Raw genomic sequence first — 19206 nt, 5'->3', positions numbered from 1 at the left:
TTTGCTTCACTACACAGACAGTTTTAATTAATGTTAGAAAACAAAATGCAGTCAGGAGTTTATCAAATAAAACATGAGAGCTCTGAAGGGCTACATAGTGTTTCCAAAGCGGGGGTTTGGGAGTCACAACAGAGAAAACAAACTTCCTCATCTGGAGACAGTATTGAATATGTCTGTTACAAACATACAACATAACATTTCCCCAAGTAAAGCAGTTGTGTATCAGATATTAGGGACATATCTGGTGACATGGGCCAATACACAAACTTCAGAACCTCATTAATTGTCAGTTATTGAGAACAAAATAGAAGAAAAGGATGCATTATTAATTTACAGTTACAGGTTTCAATGGCAACCTCATTATTAAACACAAAAACAACCAGAAACCAAAATAGAAATTTCTCTGTTAATTAAAACATACATTGTGTAAGGCATTCATGAATGAGTTTACAGGAGTGGCTCTCCATTAGGACAAAGTGCACTTGGCCAAGAAGGACAGTATTTACCATTCATCATGTAAAAATAGACTTCATGATTTTTTTTGTCGACAGCATGAATTTGTAGGAGTATAAAATGAACGCGTCTACCGTCTCTAGACCGTCTGCACAAAAGCAGCGCTCTTTCCGACGCCTCGGCCTGACTGTTGAGGATCACGTTACTGCACAGCATGAATCAAAACCCACAGCTCTGTGGTGAATCTGCTCCATTTCTGCAGTCTGAAACGATCTTTGGCGAAAATGTAAACAATTGCACCAGAACAGAAAGTAAGGCTTTAAAGTCTTGAGGCAAAAAAAAAACCCAAAACCAACAACTACACACATCATACAAATATCTGTTTACCTGATTAGGAGTCCTGTAACTAGCTGTCAAATAGCATGGGTTAAGTTAACTTGCCCTGGCTTTCTGTCTGCTCAAAATAAGCAAGCCAGAATTCAGTATCGCCTCTCCCCCTTGAACAATGAGGAGACAAAATGCAGAAAGCTTTGCAGTGTATATTATAATAGTCTTTAAGATCCCTTTATGATATTGATTAACTGAGGCGTAATGAAATAGCAGATAGCTGCGGTGAGCAGGGTGATTTGGGGGTTGAAACAAAGGCAAGACAAGCAAAAATACACGGGTGAAGATGGATAGTGATAGTGCACAGGAGGGCTAAAGGCGTCAGTGTCTACCTGGTCCCAGACATAAGGCACATTAATAGGGCATACAGTATTGTCTCCAACCCTAATCTGCCCCTAATATAAAAGTCGGCCTGCTGGTTTGGTATGACATTTTGCAGCCTACACTTGAGCATCATCCCCCTCATTGAGTGCAGGACACGTGTGCCCCTCAGTCTGCAGTCCGTTCATTCAACTATCCACCTACCCACCCACCCATCTGTCAGTCCACTTTCCCAAACTGTCCTCTACCACTGCTCCCAGCTGAAGTCGTCCCCACCTCCAAACACCACAAAGAAGCCGAGGATGGTGAGGAAGATGACGGCGTTCCCCGTCATCACCAGACCGCAGGCGCCCCACTGGATCTGCAGGAGAGAAATATCCTCACTGAAGTGGCCAAAGAATATCGGTAGCCATGTGTTTGCTCTGTCCTCACCTACAGATAAATGTATTACCATTTTCTACGGTGCTGCTGAAAGCAAGGTTTCATCTATACCAAGTAATTAAAAAATGGCTGCTGTGTTTACCGCAGGGAAATCAAATATTTCAGCACGAGTAAAGAGAACTCACGGTGAAGTTGCGGGCAAGTATAATAGGCAGCCCAAAAGATGATACGACGATGCCAGTTGTTATGAAGTAGGCCAGCTCTCTGCATGCATTGCTGGAGGAGTCGGTGTCGTCGCTGAGACGTCTGGATATGAAGGTCGGGATGGGGCTCAATACGTAGAAAATGAGGACAAACAGCGGCCAGTATACCCTGCAGAAACAGGTGTGGAGCGGTCAGTGATTTTATGACACAAGATAACATGAATGTGTTGAGTGGTACTAATGCATGGGCATTAGCTCTGTCTCAAGAGTCCAATGGACAAAGAAATCACAACAAGCAAGGGACTTTTCATTTCACAATAGACAAGTGAGCATGGAACCATTCAACGTAATATTACACTGAAACAAAACACTTAAAAAAAACTTCTCCTCCCTCATCCTCAACAAAATGAAACTTCTAAAAAAAGGAGGACCGCCCTGTTTTACACATGAAAACAGTAGTATGACCGTCTCAGCTCTAGGGAAGATTTTCAACTCTGAGGTAATAAACTTTAATCTCAACCTGAGTTTGAAATTTTAAAAGAGAAAGCCTGCTTTAAAAACTAGGAATGTTGGATTGGAAAAGAGTGTGTTTACTGAGCAGAGGGGCTCTAATGAAAGGCATTATGGAAATTGTAGCATTTCTGGAGTTTTATCAAATTTGCAGGTCTCTGTTGGGCAGATTTTTACCATCCTTTTTCAACCTTTATCTTTTTTTTTTACACATCTCACCATCAACATTGTTATTTATATTATTCGACCTTGTGTTCTCACCATTTTACTGTTAATCGTGATATATTCTAGTCTAATATTAATTTACTGTCTTACTATATTCCATGTATTTATTTCTATATGTAAATAATCAAGCAATATAAATTAATATAAATAATATTACATATATATTAATTTATATTGCTTGATTATTTTTTTTTTTTACTATAATCTTGAAGACTCATCTTTTATTGTTGGATTACTCAATGAACTTTTCTTGTCTTGTGTGTGTGTGTGTTATTCTCTAATCCATTTTTATCATCCTGCATTTTGCCATGTTTGAAGAGAACCTACCCGTACTGTTCCAGTGCACAACCCAGCAGAAGAAATGTCAGTCCAATGGCTCCACTGAAGGACAAACCAACCAGTGCTGGAAGAACAAGAGACATGAGGATCTTTACGGCCGCTGCAGCAGCAGAGAGGTGCTTCGGTCCGAAGTTGGAACCAGAAACAAAACTGAACCGGGCTATTCTCGTAGCACTTGATATGAACTTGTTTGCAACGCTGAGTTCACCGGTTATTATAACCCGAGCGACACCAATAACTTACTACTTATCAACAGGCTGGTAATCTCATAGTGGAAACAAGACAGCTCGCAGTCAATTTTACGATTCGCGGTGAGTTTCGAAATGATTCAGCAAAGGTTTTCAGAAATGTCGAAAAGTAGGTTCACGAAGTTTTACAAGCTGCGCGGCTGCGTGACGTAAACATTTAACTCACAGCCGAGCAACGAAGGCTAACGTAAAATACCTTTAATGCCGGCCATTGCGATAAAAGTGGGACACTTTGTCTTTGAGTTTTGCTCTGTTCTTTGTATTGTTTACGTGCTCGGGCTCTTCTTCTCGGTGGGCGAACTTCCTGCTTCCTCCATCGGGTTTTCCTTCTTTTCCGTCACGTGACTGTCTTAAAGCTGCAGCAGCGCTACGTCATCCGGGCATTTAAACGACATTACCAGCTGAGGGATGAAAGAATGACTCGCACCATTAAAAACAAAAAAACACACACACACAAAACCCAAACAAACAGGATTTATACCATCACATTTTCGTGTCTATCAGATTTAGCGCGCTCCCGTAGTTGTTGCAATCCCTCGTGACGACAAGCGCGAGACGATTGAGCGCGCGGTCACTGGGGGAGGGGGGTTAAAGACTCACGTGCTTTCAGTGGCACCTGTCACTCTCGTGTTTTAAATGGAAATATACTTTTTGAATCCACTACTTACAACTTTTGTGACGAACAGTACTTGAGTGAATGTACTCAGTTACTTTTCACCTCTGTTTGTATAATTATAAACTGTTTCATAACTCAGCACTCCCAATCATTCTAGATTTGAATAGGTTTGGTACATTTGGTTTACCTGTTTTGAAGCTAATGGACCCACTCATTGTGTCAATGAGTTTGCACATAGGGTTTTTCTCACAAAGTACCTTTTTCTCCTTCATTAGCTGCCTCCTCTCGAATATGGCTCATTCTGTAGTACCCTTGCAAACTGACAATGGGCAAAGACGGCAATTTTGTCTTGAAGTGGTGCAACATCTGACTGAAAATGTTCGTGGAAGTAAAAGATGACCTGAAATGAACCAGAGCTGAACTCAGTGGGTCTTCCTCTTGTTGTGCTTCAGGTAACATGGAGATTAAACACAGAGAAAGGTACAGTACTTCAAAGGGCATTGGTGATCACAGGGCTGGACCAGATGTTTGAAGACTCGTGCGGTTGCTGTCCAGATGGAAATCATATAGCTGGCTCCTTTCCTTTTACAGCTTAAATGCTTCCTGCTTTAGTCTGATATTGAAGCTGTAGCACTTTCAGGACAGTAAAGTATGAGGCTCCTCATCATGATGGAACTAAAAGGCTATCTTATTTTCTAGTAAACGATATTCTAATGTTGCCTTGTTGCTCTTTGTAATTTCAGGGCTGCCTTGTTGGAGGAGTGTATTGTGTTTGTGTGTACACACTCGAGTGAGCTTGCATGTTGTCACCCATCCTCAAAGCACTCAAAGCACCAGATTATTGTTCAGTAACGAGTTTTAATTTCCCTTAATTAAGGAGTATGGATGATCCAAACAATAGTTTGAGGCTTTGAAGTCGGAGGAAACACCCTGCTCTTTCTTTTGAAAATGAGCACTGGCTGCACGAGGAAATTCACGTGTGAAACTGTATTTTACTTTCTCATTTCCCTCAAATCTGCCTCTTAATAGACTTCAGTGCTAAGGAGCCATAAAGCAGACATCCTGAGCATGTTGAGCCATGTCATAAAACAATGTGAGAAGAACTGCTTCTATAAAAAATAAAAGAGTTTCACTGAGGAAATGAAACTACTCTTTGTGAGCCACATGCTGCGTTTAATTGGACAACGTTAAGTCATGATGAGTTGTTTTGATCACTAGGAGTGCTGATGATTTAGAAACCACACTGCTTTTGTGCTTAGTGGGTCACTGGTGCAAAGTACAATTACAGATTTGACTAAAACACATTTATTTATATTATTATTTATTATATCTATTTACTGTTGAATAAGAAAAAAACACAAGGCACACATGAACCAAAAATAAAAAGCTGTTTAATGTGTTACACATTTCATTTCACTGGCTTTAGTTCAAATGCACACAGTTGCATGTAAAGCAGCTACACTTTGGAATCGAGGCTCTGTTTGTAGAAAAATCAGGGCAGAAAAAGAAAACGACAAAAAGGGGCATTATTTCAGTGATGAAGGAGTAAAACACACAAGGAATCACGTGATGATGGACGGGCCACTTCGACCTGTCCGGTGGTGAAGCTGAGAAATCTTCAGAGCGATAGTTGCAAGGGGTGCCAGCATCACCTGTCCCAAACACGGATGATAAGGTTAGAGAGAACATGAACCTGGCTGCCATATGCCACTGATGTTAATTTCCCCATAAGCATGCAGGTTATGCTTGCTCATAGTCTGGTTCCTCTCAACCAGCAACATTGATCCAAAGGCGTGTCAAGTCTTGCCTGTTGTGACCAAACTGTTTGGAGTTTTTTGATACTTTACCTGTGTGTCCTCTAAAATGTGCTCCTTCTCATAGCTGTCAATGTAGATCCGGACTGTTGCACCGTCAGTTGCGGTGCCACTGAGTCTGTAGATGATCCGAGAACCGTCAGAGAAGATTATCCGCAGTCCCTGCAGTGACAACAGCCCGGCACAGACCATATGAATCTTTCAGGATTTGCAGGCTCAGCTCAGCGGCTCTGATGCCGACAGGATACGAACATACCCAGTGACCAGCTGGTACGTTCTCTAGCTGCACACATAACAACCTGATCACTGCAGAAACACAGCAGAGTGTGTATCCTGTACCTGGTTCCTGGAGATGGTGCTGTCTGCTGGATCGGTGTACTCAAAGTTGTCTGCTTTCTCCACCTGGTAGATTTTGTCCTCCACAGCAAATCTCTGCTTCACGAAGGCCTTGTCTGCGATCATAATCTCTAAATCCTCCATCATCTCACAGGCTGCATCTATGTCCACATGCTCATAGTCATATCTGGGCAACATCAAAAACAAACAACAACAACGACAACAACAAACAGCTGTTAATGACAGAATTAATGCTTTAAAAAAAAAAAATATATATATATATATATATATATATATTATGTATATGTGGCAAATGTTACAGTTATGTCTATTTGTTTTTGATGCTTGTTTAGTGTTAGAGCTGTTTGTCCTGTTTGTTTTTAGTGAAAACAGTCCAGATTTATTTTGTAATGACTTCTTTCTAAAGCACATTTCTTTACTAATGCAGTTTTTTTTTAACATTATTTGTGACCAAATGTAAGTCATTGGACAAAATACTTGTATCCAAGATAAAATTATTATTTTACATTAAGCTTTAATATACTGAAATCCCAAAAGTCATGATTTTACATTTTTCTTTCAGTGTAGTTCAAGCCTTTAATAATCTGTAATGACATAAATGTTCCGGTAGGTGTCAGTCATGTCCTGTATGTATCTTTTTAACTTGTTTCATTTACCATCTATAGTAGCTAATTGAATAAGTAGTAGTTCTACTTAGAAATAATACTTTTTTGTTACGATACATTTTTTTTTAATGAGCAGAGTAATTTAGAAACAACTCTAGTTTTGACAGGTGTGTCCACATCTCACCTGGTGAAGTAGTTCCTTCCGTATTTTACCCAGTGGTCCTTAAGAATATCTTCCACGCTCTGCCTTCTGGTGGCTAAAATGGACAGCCATGCCAGCACAGCCCAAAGTCCATCTTTCTCACGGATATGATCTCCACCTGAAAAATGACATTAAATGAAGTTTACCATGTACAGATAAATTAAAACCTTATTTTTTTTCTCGAGAGGTATTTGAACTAAGATTAAACATCTTTTGATGCTATAACTTCCTGAAGAGTTACAGTACCTGTACCAAAGCTTTCCTCTCCACACAAAGACAGCATGCCTGCATCCATTAGATTCCCAAAGAACTTCCACCCAGTGGGAGTTTCATATAGCTCTATTTTTGTTGCCTTGGCCACTCTGCAGGGAATACGATGAAAGACTTTTCTAAGAAATCACAGAGAACCTTTGCAGCAGCTTAAAGAGCACAACAAGAGTGAGCTGTTATTAGCAATGCGTATTTGTGAAATTGCATCTGTGAATGTAAAGAAATGCAATGTTTGAATCTTAGTTAAAGATATTTTTTTGTGTGTGTTAGATTTGGCCATAACTCTGAAAAGCAGCAGCACTTGTTTTTTTTTTTATGTTGCTTTGTGAAAATTCAGGCCAAAGTTTTACCTGTCTAAGGCTGCACTTGTGGGCATGCTGCGGGCGAAGCCTCTCACCCCTGTGTGCTGAAAGTATGGGATGCAGAAGATGTTGTCAGCAATCACAGCCACGGAGTCAGATGGGGTGACGAAGAAGCCGTGTTTACCGAAGATCACGTTACTGTCCTAGAAAGCCGACGGAGAGAGGTAAGAAGTCAAGGCCTCTGTCTGGTTCACGTCACTTCAAGATGTGAATATGTATCATTTGAACCTGCATTTTATGATATAATTTTATAAATTCTATTAAAAAGTGGACATAGTAAGTCAGTGCACGTACTCCATCACCATCAAATGCTGCACCAAAATCATACTGTCCGTCTCTCATGCTGTCAACCAGATTTGTAGCATAGGTGAGGTTAGGATCTGGGTGGAGACCCCCAAACTCCTCCATAGGGACACAGTTAATGGCAGAATTGGCAGGACACCCCAACTCCTCACACAGGATCCTCTTCACATATGGTCCTACCACTGGGGAGCAGACAGAGGACACAGAGACAGGAACCAGACAAGACTGATGAACCACTGAAGTCAGATCTGGTGTTGGACAAAGTAACACTGTTTGTATTCCTAAACAACATAAAAACTTCAGGTTGGCCTCTCAGTGGATCAACCGTGAGTTTCTGTTTCAGTGTGTGGGGACACTCAGAATAGATTTAGTAATTAATCAGTTCTGATGAGCCCATGTTACCTCACAATAGAACAAAGCTGCAACAACACCTCAGTGATCTTTAATTTATTTTGTTTCTCTGTTATATTGGCTGCTCATTCTCATCGATGATATGAATTAGGTAAATGAGAGAAATGGGGAAGTCCTATAGATTATAGAATCATGATTGACAGACAGATGTGTTATTGGAATCAAAGTATTGTATGTGACCCAGAGGCCAAACAGAGCATCATCAACATCCAATGTCTTCAGATTGCAAATGGCACAATTAAAAAAACACATATAAGTGAAGCTGGACAGTAATGTATAGACATACACTGGTCTGTGTGCTGCTCTTATTGTGTTTAAGACATGTTTGTGTTTTTGTTAAATATTGAAAGAGGAGCTGAACAGACTGACAAAAGAGGATTGGATGTTGGGTCCAGTCTGATTTTACATCCAGCACAGTTTAATGCGTAAACCCTGATCTGAGGAGACTTTTTGAAAATTGGAATAAACTTTTTTAATTTGAAAACATTTAGTTTTGTTTACAGTTCAGAGATGTGTGCTAGAGACATTTTCTCTCACCTCCGTGCATGGCATCTATTCTTATCTTGATGTGGTTCTCGCCCGATAGAAGCTCCTTCAGAGCAGCAAAGTCAAAGATGTTCCTCAGCAGGTTCGCATAGGACTCCACAGAGTCCACGATTTCCACTGGACACAACCAGAAATGAGAAACAAAGCTGTGTTAACCGTCAGAAAACCATTGATTTTAAGTCCTCTTCTGACTAATTCACTTATATCTGCTTACATGAAATACATATTTATTTATTTCTAAATAGGCGGTTGAATTGTTGATTTCAAAAGATGTAGAACTTTCAAAAATAAAGTCATTCAAGCACCCATCCACACGTACCACTGTTCTCTCACACTCCCTTCATCCTCCTTCCTTTGATTTGAAGTGATAGGTGACAGACTAATGCTGCACCTCACCTGTGAAGGGTTTGAACTTGTTCTCCAGGTCAAACGTCTGCTTTCCCAGAGTTGTCAGATCCACTCGCAGTCCCGGGCAGATGGCAAACTCCTCGATGGTCCTGCTGATCTGAAAGATCTTGTTTGTGACAGCTTCCTTGGCCGGGCCTGGATGCAGTAAAAGGTTACTCACATGTTGTGTACTATGGAACTACAAACATTCACTATACTGAAGATAATATTCTTTTTAATTCTGGATGTTTATTGGTAAAACTGTGCCTGAACTTTGCCCCAGATTTCTGTCAACATAAAGTCTCAACTTTAACAGTGTCTGAGCCACATATCTGAATGAGGCCTGGTGCAGCCTTGTTAAATGCCTGACTTCTCCCCTAACACTGCTGTGCACTTGGCCGATGCCTCTGCATGCTTCCTCCTCTCAAGTTACCATACCTCCGTTGGCTGTATTAAACTTTATGCCAAAGTCTCCATCAGGTCCACCGGGGTAATGACTGGCAGTGAGGATGATGCCTCCGATGGCTTTGTACTTCCTGATCACACAGGAGATGGCCGGCGTGGACATGAGCCCGTGGTGTCCGATGATCAGACGACCCACCTGAGGAAATGTCACACAGGTGTGTTTGAGTTGGCCGAGATGGCCGTAGTGTGTCTTGATATATCTGAGAGAGGGAGGGGCGGGAGGGCTGACGAATATCAGGTTTGGTGTGTCCTGCTTCTTCCTAAGTAGAACTAGAATTTAATTTAATGTGCGACAGCTACGACACATCAAGAGAAAGTCCTGTCCTGCGTAAGTGTGTCTAAAATTCCTCTCCATATATCATTCAACCAAGAAAGTATTAGAAGCTCATAGTTTGTATAATTTAAACCTGGGGACCATGAAGAGCTCATTACTGGTGTTGGCAAGAAGGCTGAAAACAGAACATGTTTGATATGTTTCTATTTGAAGACAACAGAGCTGCGATTATTCTGCTGTTTTACACCCTCGTATCCTAGATTATTCTGCTGTTGAATTGCATTACATTTTACTTTTCTCAGTCCTTTGTATTGCTTATTAATCATCATAATCACTGTTCTTTCAGCCCACAAAATATTGGTTTACTTTGTAAATATTTACTGTTGAGCAATAAATAAATGGGAATATTTGATCATTTTCCAACCAGACATTAATCCAAGAGGGAAAAAGGTCTTAATTATTAATGATTTCACCAAAATAAAATACTTTTTTTACATAATGCTAGGTAAGGCTGTAATGTTCTCAGATTTGATAAGTATATGCTGTATTATTTGGAACTTTCTTGCTCAGGTGTTATACAGATGAGTCTGATGCAGGGTCACAGTGGCTGCTACTTTTACTTTAGGACAACTGTAATCCAGAAAACTCAAGGAAACAACAGTAAGTGACCCATGAATGTTTAAAAAAAAAAAAATCTAATTTCATTTGATTAACAATAACAACAAAATAAACCCAAAAATTCTATATGACTTAAAATTAAGATTTATATGTACCCAATATCAGTTTGTTTCTTTTTTCTTTTCAATTTTGATATCATCTAATATTCCCATTAATTTATTTGTATCCTGATTATTGTTTTTATAATAATTTGAAGTACTGAAATTCCTGCCAATCAGTTTGAAAGTTATCTATTACAACGCTTTAACTTTTAAACATCTGTTTTGATCCAAAACTTTCCCCCAAACACAGCCAGGTCATTGAGAGGCTGGTACTATCAGTGATAACGAAGGGATGGGAGGGTGGGGTCACACGGACATACGTGCAGTCATCTGCACGTAGGGTCTGTCCAAGCGCACACTCACCCGCCCACACATACGCCCGCTTACCAGCATGCACACACACAAACAAACAAACAAACACACACACACACACACACACACAACGTGAGCAAGTCCACACACATGGTGACACTGACCCCGTTGGCAGCTGCCATCTGCACGATGACCTCAATAGCTGCTCGGTTGAAGAAGCGTCCGTCTCCCCCCACCACCACGGTTGAACCCTGGCGGTCACGCAGGTCAATGGAGGAGAAGATACTCTGGATGAAGTTGTGCAGGTAGTTCCTCCTGGACTGAAACACGTGGACCTTTTTCCTCAGGCCGCTGGTGCTGGGTCTCTGGTCAGGGTAGGGGGCTGTAGGGACGGTCAAGACCTGCAGAGGACTGTTCTCCATAGTTTAAAAACTGAGGTTTCAATTTAGTGCTGCAGGGTAGAGAGCTCTTCAGAGGGAAGTCCACTGCCAGTTGACACGGGGAACGGTACAGAGCTTGACTCCTCCTATTATTTCAGCAGGGTTACAGTGGTACTTCTGCAGCCCAAAATAACCTTTCAAACTCATGTGTGTGTGTGTGTGCAGAGGCAGGCCGAGTAACTGAAGACACTCCTTCACACATGTGCAGGGAGATCACTGTCAAGGCTCGCACGCCCAGTCACAAAGAAGTGTGTGTGTGTGTGTGTGTGTGTGTGTGTGTGTGTGTGTGTGTGTGTGTGTGTGTGTGTGTGTGTGTGTGTGTGTGTGTGTGTGTGTGTGTGTGTGTGTGTGTGTGTGTGTGTGTGTGCGTGGGCGTGTTTGGGCGTGTCAGGGTGGAAATATTAAGGTGTTATGGGAGCAATTTATTCTTCTGTGAGGGGTTGCAGCTGTGCTTCAAGTAATGATATATGCAAAAAGAAGGCTGACATCTCTCATCAAACACTATTTCAAGAGAGGATATCACTCTCTCCTAATGCTTGTGAAAACAGACAGGGAGAAGAGCAATTAGAGCGTAATGAAATGAGTACATATAGAAGAGTCTGTTTACAAAACAAACATAATATCTCAAATCTAATTATACACCCAGCACAATCAAATCACAGTGGAAAGCATCTGCAGGAGACGGAACCACACTGCCCTCTAGTGTTTATTAAGTGCTCCTAACATCACAGTACAAAAGATTCCGAGTTTTAGTGTGTATTAAAAACATGAACACGCATCATTCATTCATGTTCTAGACTTTGGCATCAAAACAAAGTGTTTTCAGTTCGAGGATGAAATATGGATGGTAAAAAAAAAAGTCTCGACCAGTAGCAGAATCACGAACAATTACCCAAAATAAAAAAACTACAAAACACTAAGTTTTTCTTGGTCTGAGCAGGTGTAATCAGGAAAAGGGTTTGATAAGGGCTATTTTTAGTGAAAAATCTAATCATCTGCAGTCACCATCATACTTTTATTTGTTTAAGTTAAATAAAATAAAGCAAATATATCAAAACTGAGAATATAAAGTACAGATGAGTGTTATCGATACCAATCATTCCCAACTGTTGTTCTTGTTGTCCTTTGCCACACGCAATACATTTGATGCAGATTGTTACATTTAAATAAATTGAAATGAACGAACGAAAGAAGTAATTAGAAACTATTTTAAAAAAAAACAATTAATCATAAATGAGTCATTTTTTAAGCTATATTGCCAAAAAGTCCACCAAAGGTATCGCTAAACGATGGAAAACTCTAATGGATATTTTTAATTATTTTCTGACATCATTTAAGTATGAGACAAATGATTAATTAGAATAATAGGCAGTTTAAGCAATAGTGAAAACAATCTTTAGATTGTATATTTAAATGATGTTTAGAGGACAGTAGGGCCAATATATTTAAACAGTATCTTCTAAGACAAAACCAATTAAAGAAAAGTCTGTAACGGAGATGAGTATGTTTTGAATTCTTTTAAATCAGGTTATTTCCTCCCTGACCCTGCAAATATATCTCATGGCCCTTTTTAGGGGCGCCGCCCCAAATGTTGGGATCTATCATATTGAGAGTCAATGTGACCCAAAACAAAAACTACTCATTTCCTTGTTTAAACTTCCTGCCTATAACCTTTAACCTCAGCGATGCAGCGAGTGAAGATACATGTTCTGCTCTGGTATGAGGATCTTTACAATAAACTAAACTGTATTTCAGTGTATGTTAGATTTCACAATATCTTTTGATGTTCTGTTATGTTAGAAACTACATGCACACTTTCCCCGTCATGTGGGGTAACTCTTATTTAGGTTTTCTGTTTGGGACACAGCAGCTTTTTTTAGTGCTCTTTATGGTTGATTTGAATCTACTGGGACACATGGAGGAAGCCATGTACCTCGCTGCCCAGGCCTCCTGAAACTACGGCTGCCCACATTAGGCACTGCTGAGGCTTTCCAGAAGAGGCCACTGTTTAATGCTAGTTTGAACTGAGAACTTTCAGAGGAGAGTGAAGGTGCTGGATCAGAGAAAGACGCCTGACTCAGAGGAAGCTGATGTGGAGGAGGTGGAGCTGGGGGAAGCCACACGATGGAGAGACATCTGGGTGAACCTGAGGGAGTAAGACGCCTTCCGGCTCATCTTCCACTGGATCCCTCTCTTGCGCTCTGATCGCCCCTTTGGTCTCACGTGGAAGTATTTCCCATTCAGGTTGGTGTCTCCGCAAGCGTTGAACCACCACCCACCTAGAAGATGACAGAAATGACATGTTGTGCAGCTGCTACCAGGAGACAAGTCTTCATTAACCCCACATGGGAATGAAACATTGTGTGCATCTGCTGCACCTGTTTGTTGGTGAGCACAGTTATAGTCCGGCTGCCTGTCGTGGTCCCTGTCCTTGGAGGAGAACATCATGCCCGTGTGGTTGCTCATGAGGTCAGGCAGACTCCCAGACAGATGTGTGAGGTGAATAGTGTAGTTTCTGTCGGGACCATCAAGGTAGAATCTGTATTCGATGAGGCGCCCGTCCTGTTTCCAGTCCTCCAGCTGGATGTGAAGGACAGAATTACCTTGAGAGGAAAGAGAGTGGATCCTCCTCAGACCCAGCCAAAACTCCCCTGAGAGAGAGAGAGAGAGAGAGAGAGAGAGAGAGAAAGAGAGAGAGAAAGAGAAAGAGAGAAGTCACTGTGTTTTGTTAAACTTGATAAGCGTGAAATTGAGTATTTGATAAGTGTGAAATTGAGTGAGGGCTCACAGTGGACATGAGGGAACAATCAACTCACAGACACTGATATTTACAATATAAAGTTACAAACATTACAATCATGATATGAAGCAAATGTATAATTATGCAGGTACAAATTGATTTTCTAACATCCGATGGCAAATAGAGTCTCACCTTCAAAATCTCCAAAACCATTTTCATACTTCTCCCAGGTTTGGTCGAAATTCATTGAACCATCCCTCCTCCGCTGGATAACTGTTGCTCCGTAGTCTTTATGAAAGAAAGAAAGAAAGAAAAAAAATAACAACATGAATGTCTTATTTTAGAGCTCACGTCATTAGGATTCCCATGTACTGTCGTACTTCTACAACTTTTTGACCACTATTTGGCAATAGCTTTTCAAGGTATTTAAATGCTTTTGTTATCCCCTATTGGAGCTCCAACAATTAGTCAATTAGGTAGTTGAGTGGAAAAAAAACATTTTCAAATACTTTGTTTCATTTTATTAATTGTCTTCTTTTTTTTTTTTAAAAGCAACTCTGTCAAATACTTGACATTTGCAGCCTGTTAAACAAGAACATTTGCTTCTTTCCTTTATCACATATAACAATAAATGAATTATTTTTAGGTTGTGGTTGGTTGGACTGATCAAGCAAACAGAAGATGCAGCTTTGGGCTTTGTGATCTTGTGATTGGCAATTAATGAATAATGAAAATAATCATTCATTGGAGTCCTATTATGTGTATATGAGTTTGAATTGTTAGTGGCTGAGTCTGTCATTCAATTCCGATTGCCTTCATATATCAGGAAATGATGGTACTTTATCTGACTGACTCAGCCGCACTGTTGACTGTTCGTAGTTGCATCAGAGCTACAATAAGTCACCACCAACACAAACACAAAATCAGTTAAGGATGCCAACTTTACAATGGACTTCAAGAGTAAAAACAAAAATAAAAAAGTGAATAGTGATTCAAAGAATTGAAGGTTTGTCCTGTGAAAAAGTTAGATTTTTTTTTAGTGAGACGTGGAGTACCTTTACTCATGTCACAAAAGGCCATGAAGGGCTCCGATCCATTGGGTCTGATGGCGTAGATGCCGCTGACTTGCTCCCCACTGGTGAACAGCTCGCTGCAGTCTGACGGCAGATCTGTGTCCAAAATCACACAAATCCAATGTTGAAACTTAAAACTATCCCGAAGAAAGTTTCGCTGAAAAGCAGAGAAGCTAACGTACAATTGTACATGGAGGCCAACAGTTTATATTAGCAGCATTATCAGGAAAAATGTGAGATAATTGATTTCTTAGGAAGTATTGTGGAAACACACAGGAGCTGCTTGCTCTGACTCTATAAAACTGTGTGAATGTGAAGCAGAAAATTGCAGGAAATTTCCTGGACACATTTGCAAATCATGAGTATTGACCCAGAACGATTGAGCATTTAACCTCTTTGCCTGCTGATATAATGTATAACAAAATCCTAAAGTAACTCCCCGAAATCTCCTCATCTTACTCATCAGTTTGTCGATACTGGTCGAGCCTGAGGTTAGATAAGGGCTGAGTGTTGGCGCTTCAGTGTTGAAGATTTCCGACATCCTCTCAATGGTCTCCTGGGCGAGCGTGTTGGCTGTAAACTGTGGAAAATGATCAGGGAAACACTTTACCTTGCAGACATAATCCTCAGACTCACTGTGAATTGTAGCTCCACACAATAAATGTTGGGTTGTTATTTTGCAAAAGTAGAAATTCTCCTAGATTTTTTTAGATTTTTTTTTAGAAACATGAATTTACAGCTCTCAAGACCGAAATGCAAATGTATTCAGGACTGAGGCGCAGCCTGCGAGTATTAAAAGCACGGGCAGTTCCTTCATGATGTCAGCTCCCTCCAAAGATTTAAATTCTCAATTATATGGATAGCACAGCAGCATGACTCCATTAAAGTTTCTCCCTACCAGCACGGTCAGTGCAACGCATCAGGGCGGCTCATAACTCAAGAAGCAGGCAAAATATTCTCAGTGGATTGAAGAAAGAGCTCCTTCATTTGCACAGCAGCAAATTAAAGGTTTGAACTTCTAATTCATTAAGGGACTGTATGGAAATACTGGGGTGAATAAGAAGGCCTGAATCTGATATTTCATTTTCTAAATAAGCAAGAGCTTTCTCTGCATTATTAATATTTGACATGTATGTTTCTCCTTCAGTCTAATTAATTCTATGATGGCTGGTAATTATTTACCTTTTCCTCCAGGACCTTAATCTCTTTCCTCTGTTGGTTGAGCTGGTCACTTTGTTCCCTCACAGCCTTCAGCAGCTCTGTGATGCTCTGCTCCTGGCCGTGGATCACCTCCTGTTCAGGGCAGACATTCAGAATCATGTAAAAGAATACTATACATAGTAGTGGGAGAAAAAAAAAAGCAAAACAAAGCTTAAATACGGATAAAAATACACATTACTTCTTAATGTCAGTGGTGTAAGTATTCATAAAGAAAATTCTGTCAAAAGGTTGTTTAGTAAAGAACATTATGACATTTAAAAACTAAGTATGAAATGAGTAGTTTTTTGTACTTTAATTTCTTTTTTGTGCACATATGTCACAAAATAATAGGAAGCCAAAGAAAAAAGTTGTCATCTGATCCAGAGGTTCTTGTGTACACATTTTATATTTAGTGTTACATAATCTAAATTACATTTCTGAAGTATTTCCAGCTCAACAATCCAAGTGCAGGTTTCCTGTCTAACCACGGGTCACTCACCCTGAGGCCGATGATCTCAGTCACCTGATCGCTCGTCACCAGGCCGTGCGACAGGCTGCTCAGTTTAACCTCCAGGCCCTCCACCTTTGTCTGGAGTCGGCTCTTCTCCTGCATGATGCTGTCCATCTTGGAGCTGATCTCCTCAGAGAGACCCTTGTTCTCCTCGTTGTTGGCCTTCAGCACTACAGTGGTCTTCTTCAGCTCCTCTTCCTCCTCCTTGATTTCGCTGGCCAGCACCGACAGCTGGTAGAAAGAGTGGTCGAAGATGTTGAGCTTCTGGAAGATGTCGTTGATCTGCCCCTTTGTCTTTTGCACGAACTCCCGCAAGCTCTGACCCAGCTGGAGGAGGCCGTTCGCCAGGAGACGCACGTCGTCCAGACCAGCGAAGTGGGACCGGGTTTGAACGGGGACCTCGAGGTGGAGGGCAGGAGGCTCTGCTTGGGCTGGGACAGACGTGGCAGCCAGGACAAGTACGAATAGAATAAGTGTTACTTTCATGTTGTTTTTGCTTCTCCAGCTGTCTGTCGAAGATATCAAGGTAACAACAGGCAGCCTTCACCTCCCTCTGTGACTGGACGAAGAGCTGCGAGGTGAAGACCCACGGCTTTATACTCTGTATGGAGCCAGGTCAATAATTAACCGCATCATCTGATCAATTGTTGCATTCACCACTGCACGCCAAGCGCGCGCCTAACACAAACCCTAAACCTAATCCCAACCCTAATCCTAATACCAACTCTAACACTAATACTAATACCAGCCCTAACACGAATACTAATCCCAACCCTTATCCTAATACCAACCCTAACCCTAATACTAATACCAACCCTAATACTAATACCAACCCTAACCCTAATCCTAATACCAACCCTAATCCTAATACCAACCCTAACACCAACCTTTACCTTAACCCTAACCCTGACACCAACCCTTACCCTAATCTTAACCCTAAACCTTACCCTAACCCGAACACTAACCCTAACACCAACCCTAATCCTAAAACCAAGTCTTAACCCTCAAAGAGCAGACTGTACCCATGTCCCCCCTACAAGGACAAGAGTTTATTCTGGTTCCTCCAGGCTATCACTCACAGCTACAGTTTTCTTTGCTGTAATTATCAATCAATCAAGGTGGTTAAGTGCGATGATGGTGAAGTCAAGTGTTTTTCCCAAGTAGTTGTACTTGTAGCTGTGGTAAAGTTTCAGCACATACTCAAGTGTTTTAAAATGAACCCGATGTCTACACCCACGAGGATGCACACACATACACATCAATGAAAACTAGACTCTCATTTGTAGTGCATTCTCCCGTTCAGTTTTGAGAGGGAGTATCCCCCGAAAACAGAAACGCCGATCCGTTAATTATTAACTACCCATATGACGGTTGTGTGCGCCTCACAGTGTGTACACAGCAAACTCAGTCCACAACACAGACTTCAGCCAAGGCCTCTGCTCTCTGAAGGTAAAATGTGTGGATGCAAACAATTACGAAACATCTAACAGTCAATGGAGGTCATGGAGAGTGCAAGATGGCATTGGAGACAAACCAAGGTAGGGAAGGGGAGTCAGTGAACATAATTTTCATACATGTACTGGGACTGAAGGTCCACTGAGCTCACAAATACAACATGTTTAAATCATTAGTTATCAGAAATATTGCTAGTTGCCTCTACAATGGCTCAGATCTATTTTGGCATTTACGTTCCACAATAGACAAAGATTGGTGCTATTTAGCAAAAATTTGCAAGCAAACATACAAAATTAATGCAACTGACTAATTTTAAAGACTAAAAGATCTGTTAGCATGGCTGTAGTCGTTTTGACTTGTTTCATTTCTCTTGTGCTGTCGGAACCCAGTCCAGTGATTCCTGCTCAGTGTAAAGGTCACTGTCATGCAGGTGGTCAATGCCCCTTCTTTCTTTCTTTTTTTTTTTTTTTTTTACAGATTATTTACGCAGCTCTATTGCCAAAATGCCACATAGTGCGCATGTCACAAATGATGCAAAATAGCATGGAGGTGATCAGTGAGCTTTTTGTTAATCTCAGTTTCTGCCAAGTGAGAGCAAAAGCCTGTCTGTACTGCTAGTCTGACTCTGTTGGGTCCATTCATCCAGAAAAAAAAAAGTTTAATATGACATGTGTCCTCAATTTTATTTTCTAATTTTTTTTTTATTATTATCATTATTTTCATTTTTTATCATTCTATTTATTTCATTTGTAAGGTTCCATGTAAATTATTAAATCTACAATAAATGTTACCATTTGGTATATTGTAGCAGAGTTAGCCTTAACTCTGCTACAATGCAGTCCCCAAAGTAGGTCCAAAATGATTTATTATATACATATATATACAAAACTTAATATTTAAAATTTGAAAAATGACACAATTTAATGATATTTTAGCAGTTTTTTCTCAGTCCTCATAGATAAAATCAGTATCATGAGCACTAACTGTTACTGTGACTTAAATTGCTTTTTCTGTTTGGCCTCCGGCTGCTGCTAGAAAGCAGATAACATTTCATAATACTATTTATCTACCATACAA

General features: G+C 40.6%; 3 protein-coding genes across 5 annotated transcripts in view; all 3 read right to left on the bottom strand.

Annotated features, from left to right (window-relative positions):
• The window catches only part of LOC138633300 (leptin receptor gene-related protein), a 174482-nt gene continuing 155276 nt past the window's right edge, over positions 1-19206 (bottom strand). The window contains exons 1-5 of one of the 3 annotated variants that reach the window (XM_069719461.1): positions 6166-6169; positions 3264-3301; positions 2808-2883; positions 1728-1914; positions 1-1522 (exon numbers count right to left, since the gene is read on the bottom strand). In XM_069719461.1, coding sequence (XP_069575562.1) covers positions 1406-1522; positions 1728-1914; positions 2808-2883; positions 3264-3279 — 396 coding nt within the window. In that variant the 5' untranslated portion in view covers positions 3280-3301; positions 6166-6169 and the 3' untranslated portion in view covers positions 1-1405. Of the gene's footprint in view, positions 1523-1727; positions 1915-2807; positions 2884-3263; positions 3460-6165; positions 6170-19206 lie in introns of those variants that run through there. The other 2 variants (XM_069719460.1, XM_069719459.1) reach the window with 2 other exon arrangements.
• On the bottom strand, positions 5076-11179 carry LOC138633298 (phosphoglucomutase-1-like). The gene is made up of 11 exons (XM_069719456.1): positions 10875-11179; positions 9379-9541; positions 8950-9096; positions 8545-8670; positions 7588-7778; positions 7282-7436; positions 6908-7023; positions 6644-6779; positions 5837-6020; positions 5531-5659; positions 5076-5335 (listed from the first exon to the last, which is right to left on the bottom strand). The coding sequence occupies exons 1-11, from the start codon at positions 11130-11132 to the stop codon at positions 5246-5248; spliced, it is 1695 nt and encodes a 564-aa protein (XP_069575557.1). The 5' UTR covers positions 11133-11179; the 3' UTR covers positions 5076-5245.
• On the bottom strand, positions 11839-17224 carry LOC138633325 (angiopoietin-related protein 3-like). The gene is made up of 7 exons (XM_069719492.1): positions 16663-17224; positions 16146-16256; positions 15423-15543; positions 14946-15059; positions 14083-14178; positions 13529-13801; positions 11839-13429 (listed from the first exon to the last, which is right to left on the bottom strand). The coding sequence occupies exons 1-7, from the start codon at positions 17158-17160 to the stop codon at positions 13209-13211; spliced, it is 1434 nt and encodes a 477-aa protein (XP_069575593.1). The 5' UTR covers positions 17161-17224; the 3' UTR covers positions 11839-13208.

This window comes from Brachyistius frenatus, unplaced genomic scaffold (genome assembly GCF_029030835.1).
Source record: "Brachyistius frenatus isolate BFR_SWC_R1_liver_20210118 unplaced genomic scaffold, ASM2903083v1 Contig_215, whole genome shotgun sequence".
In the NCBI taxonomy this organism is placed as follows: Eukaryota; Metazoa; Chordata; class Actinopteri; family Embiotocidae; genus Brachyistius; species Brachyistius frenatus.
The sequence above is the reverse complement of the archived record's forward strand: the minus strand, read 5'-3'. Positions and strand labels throughout refer to the sequence as shown.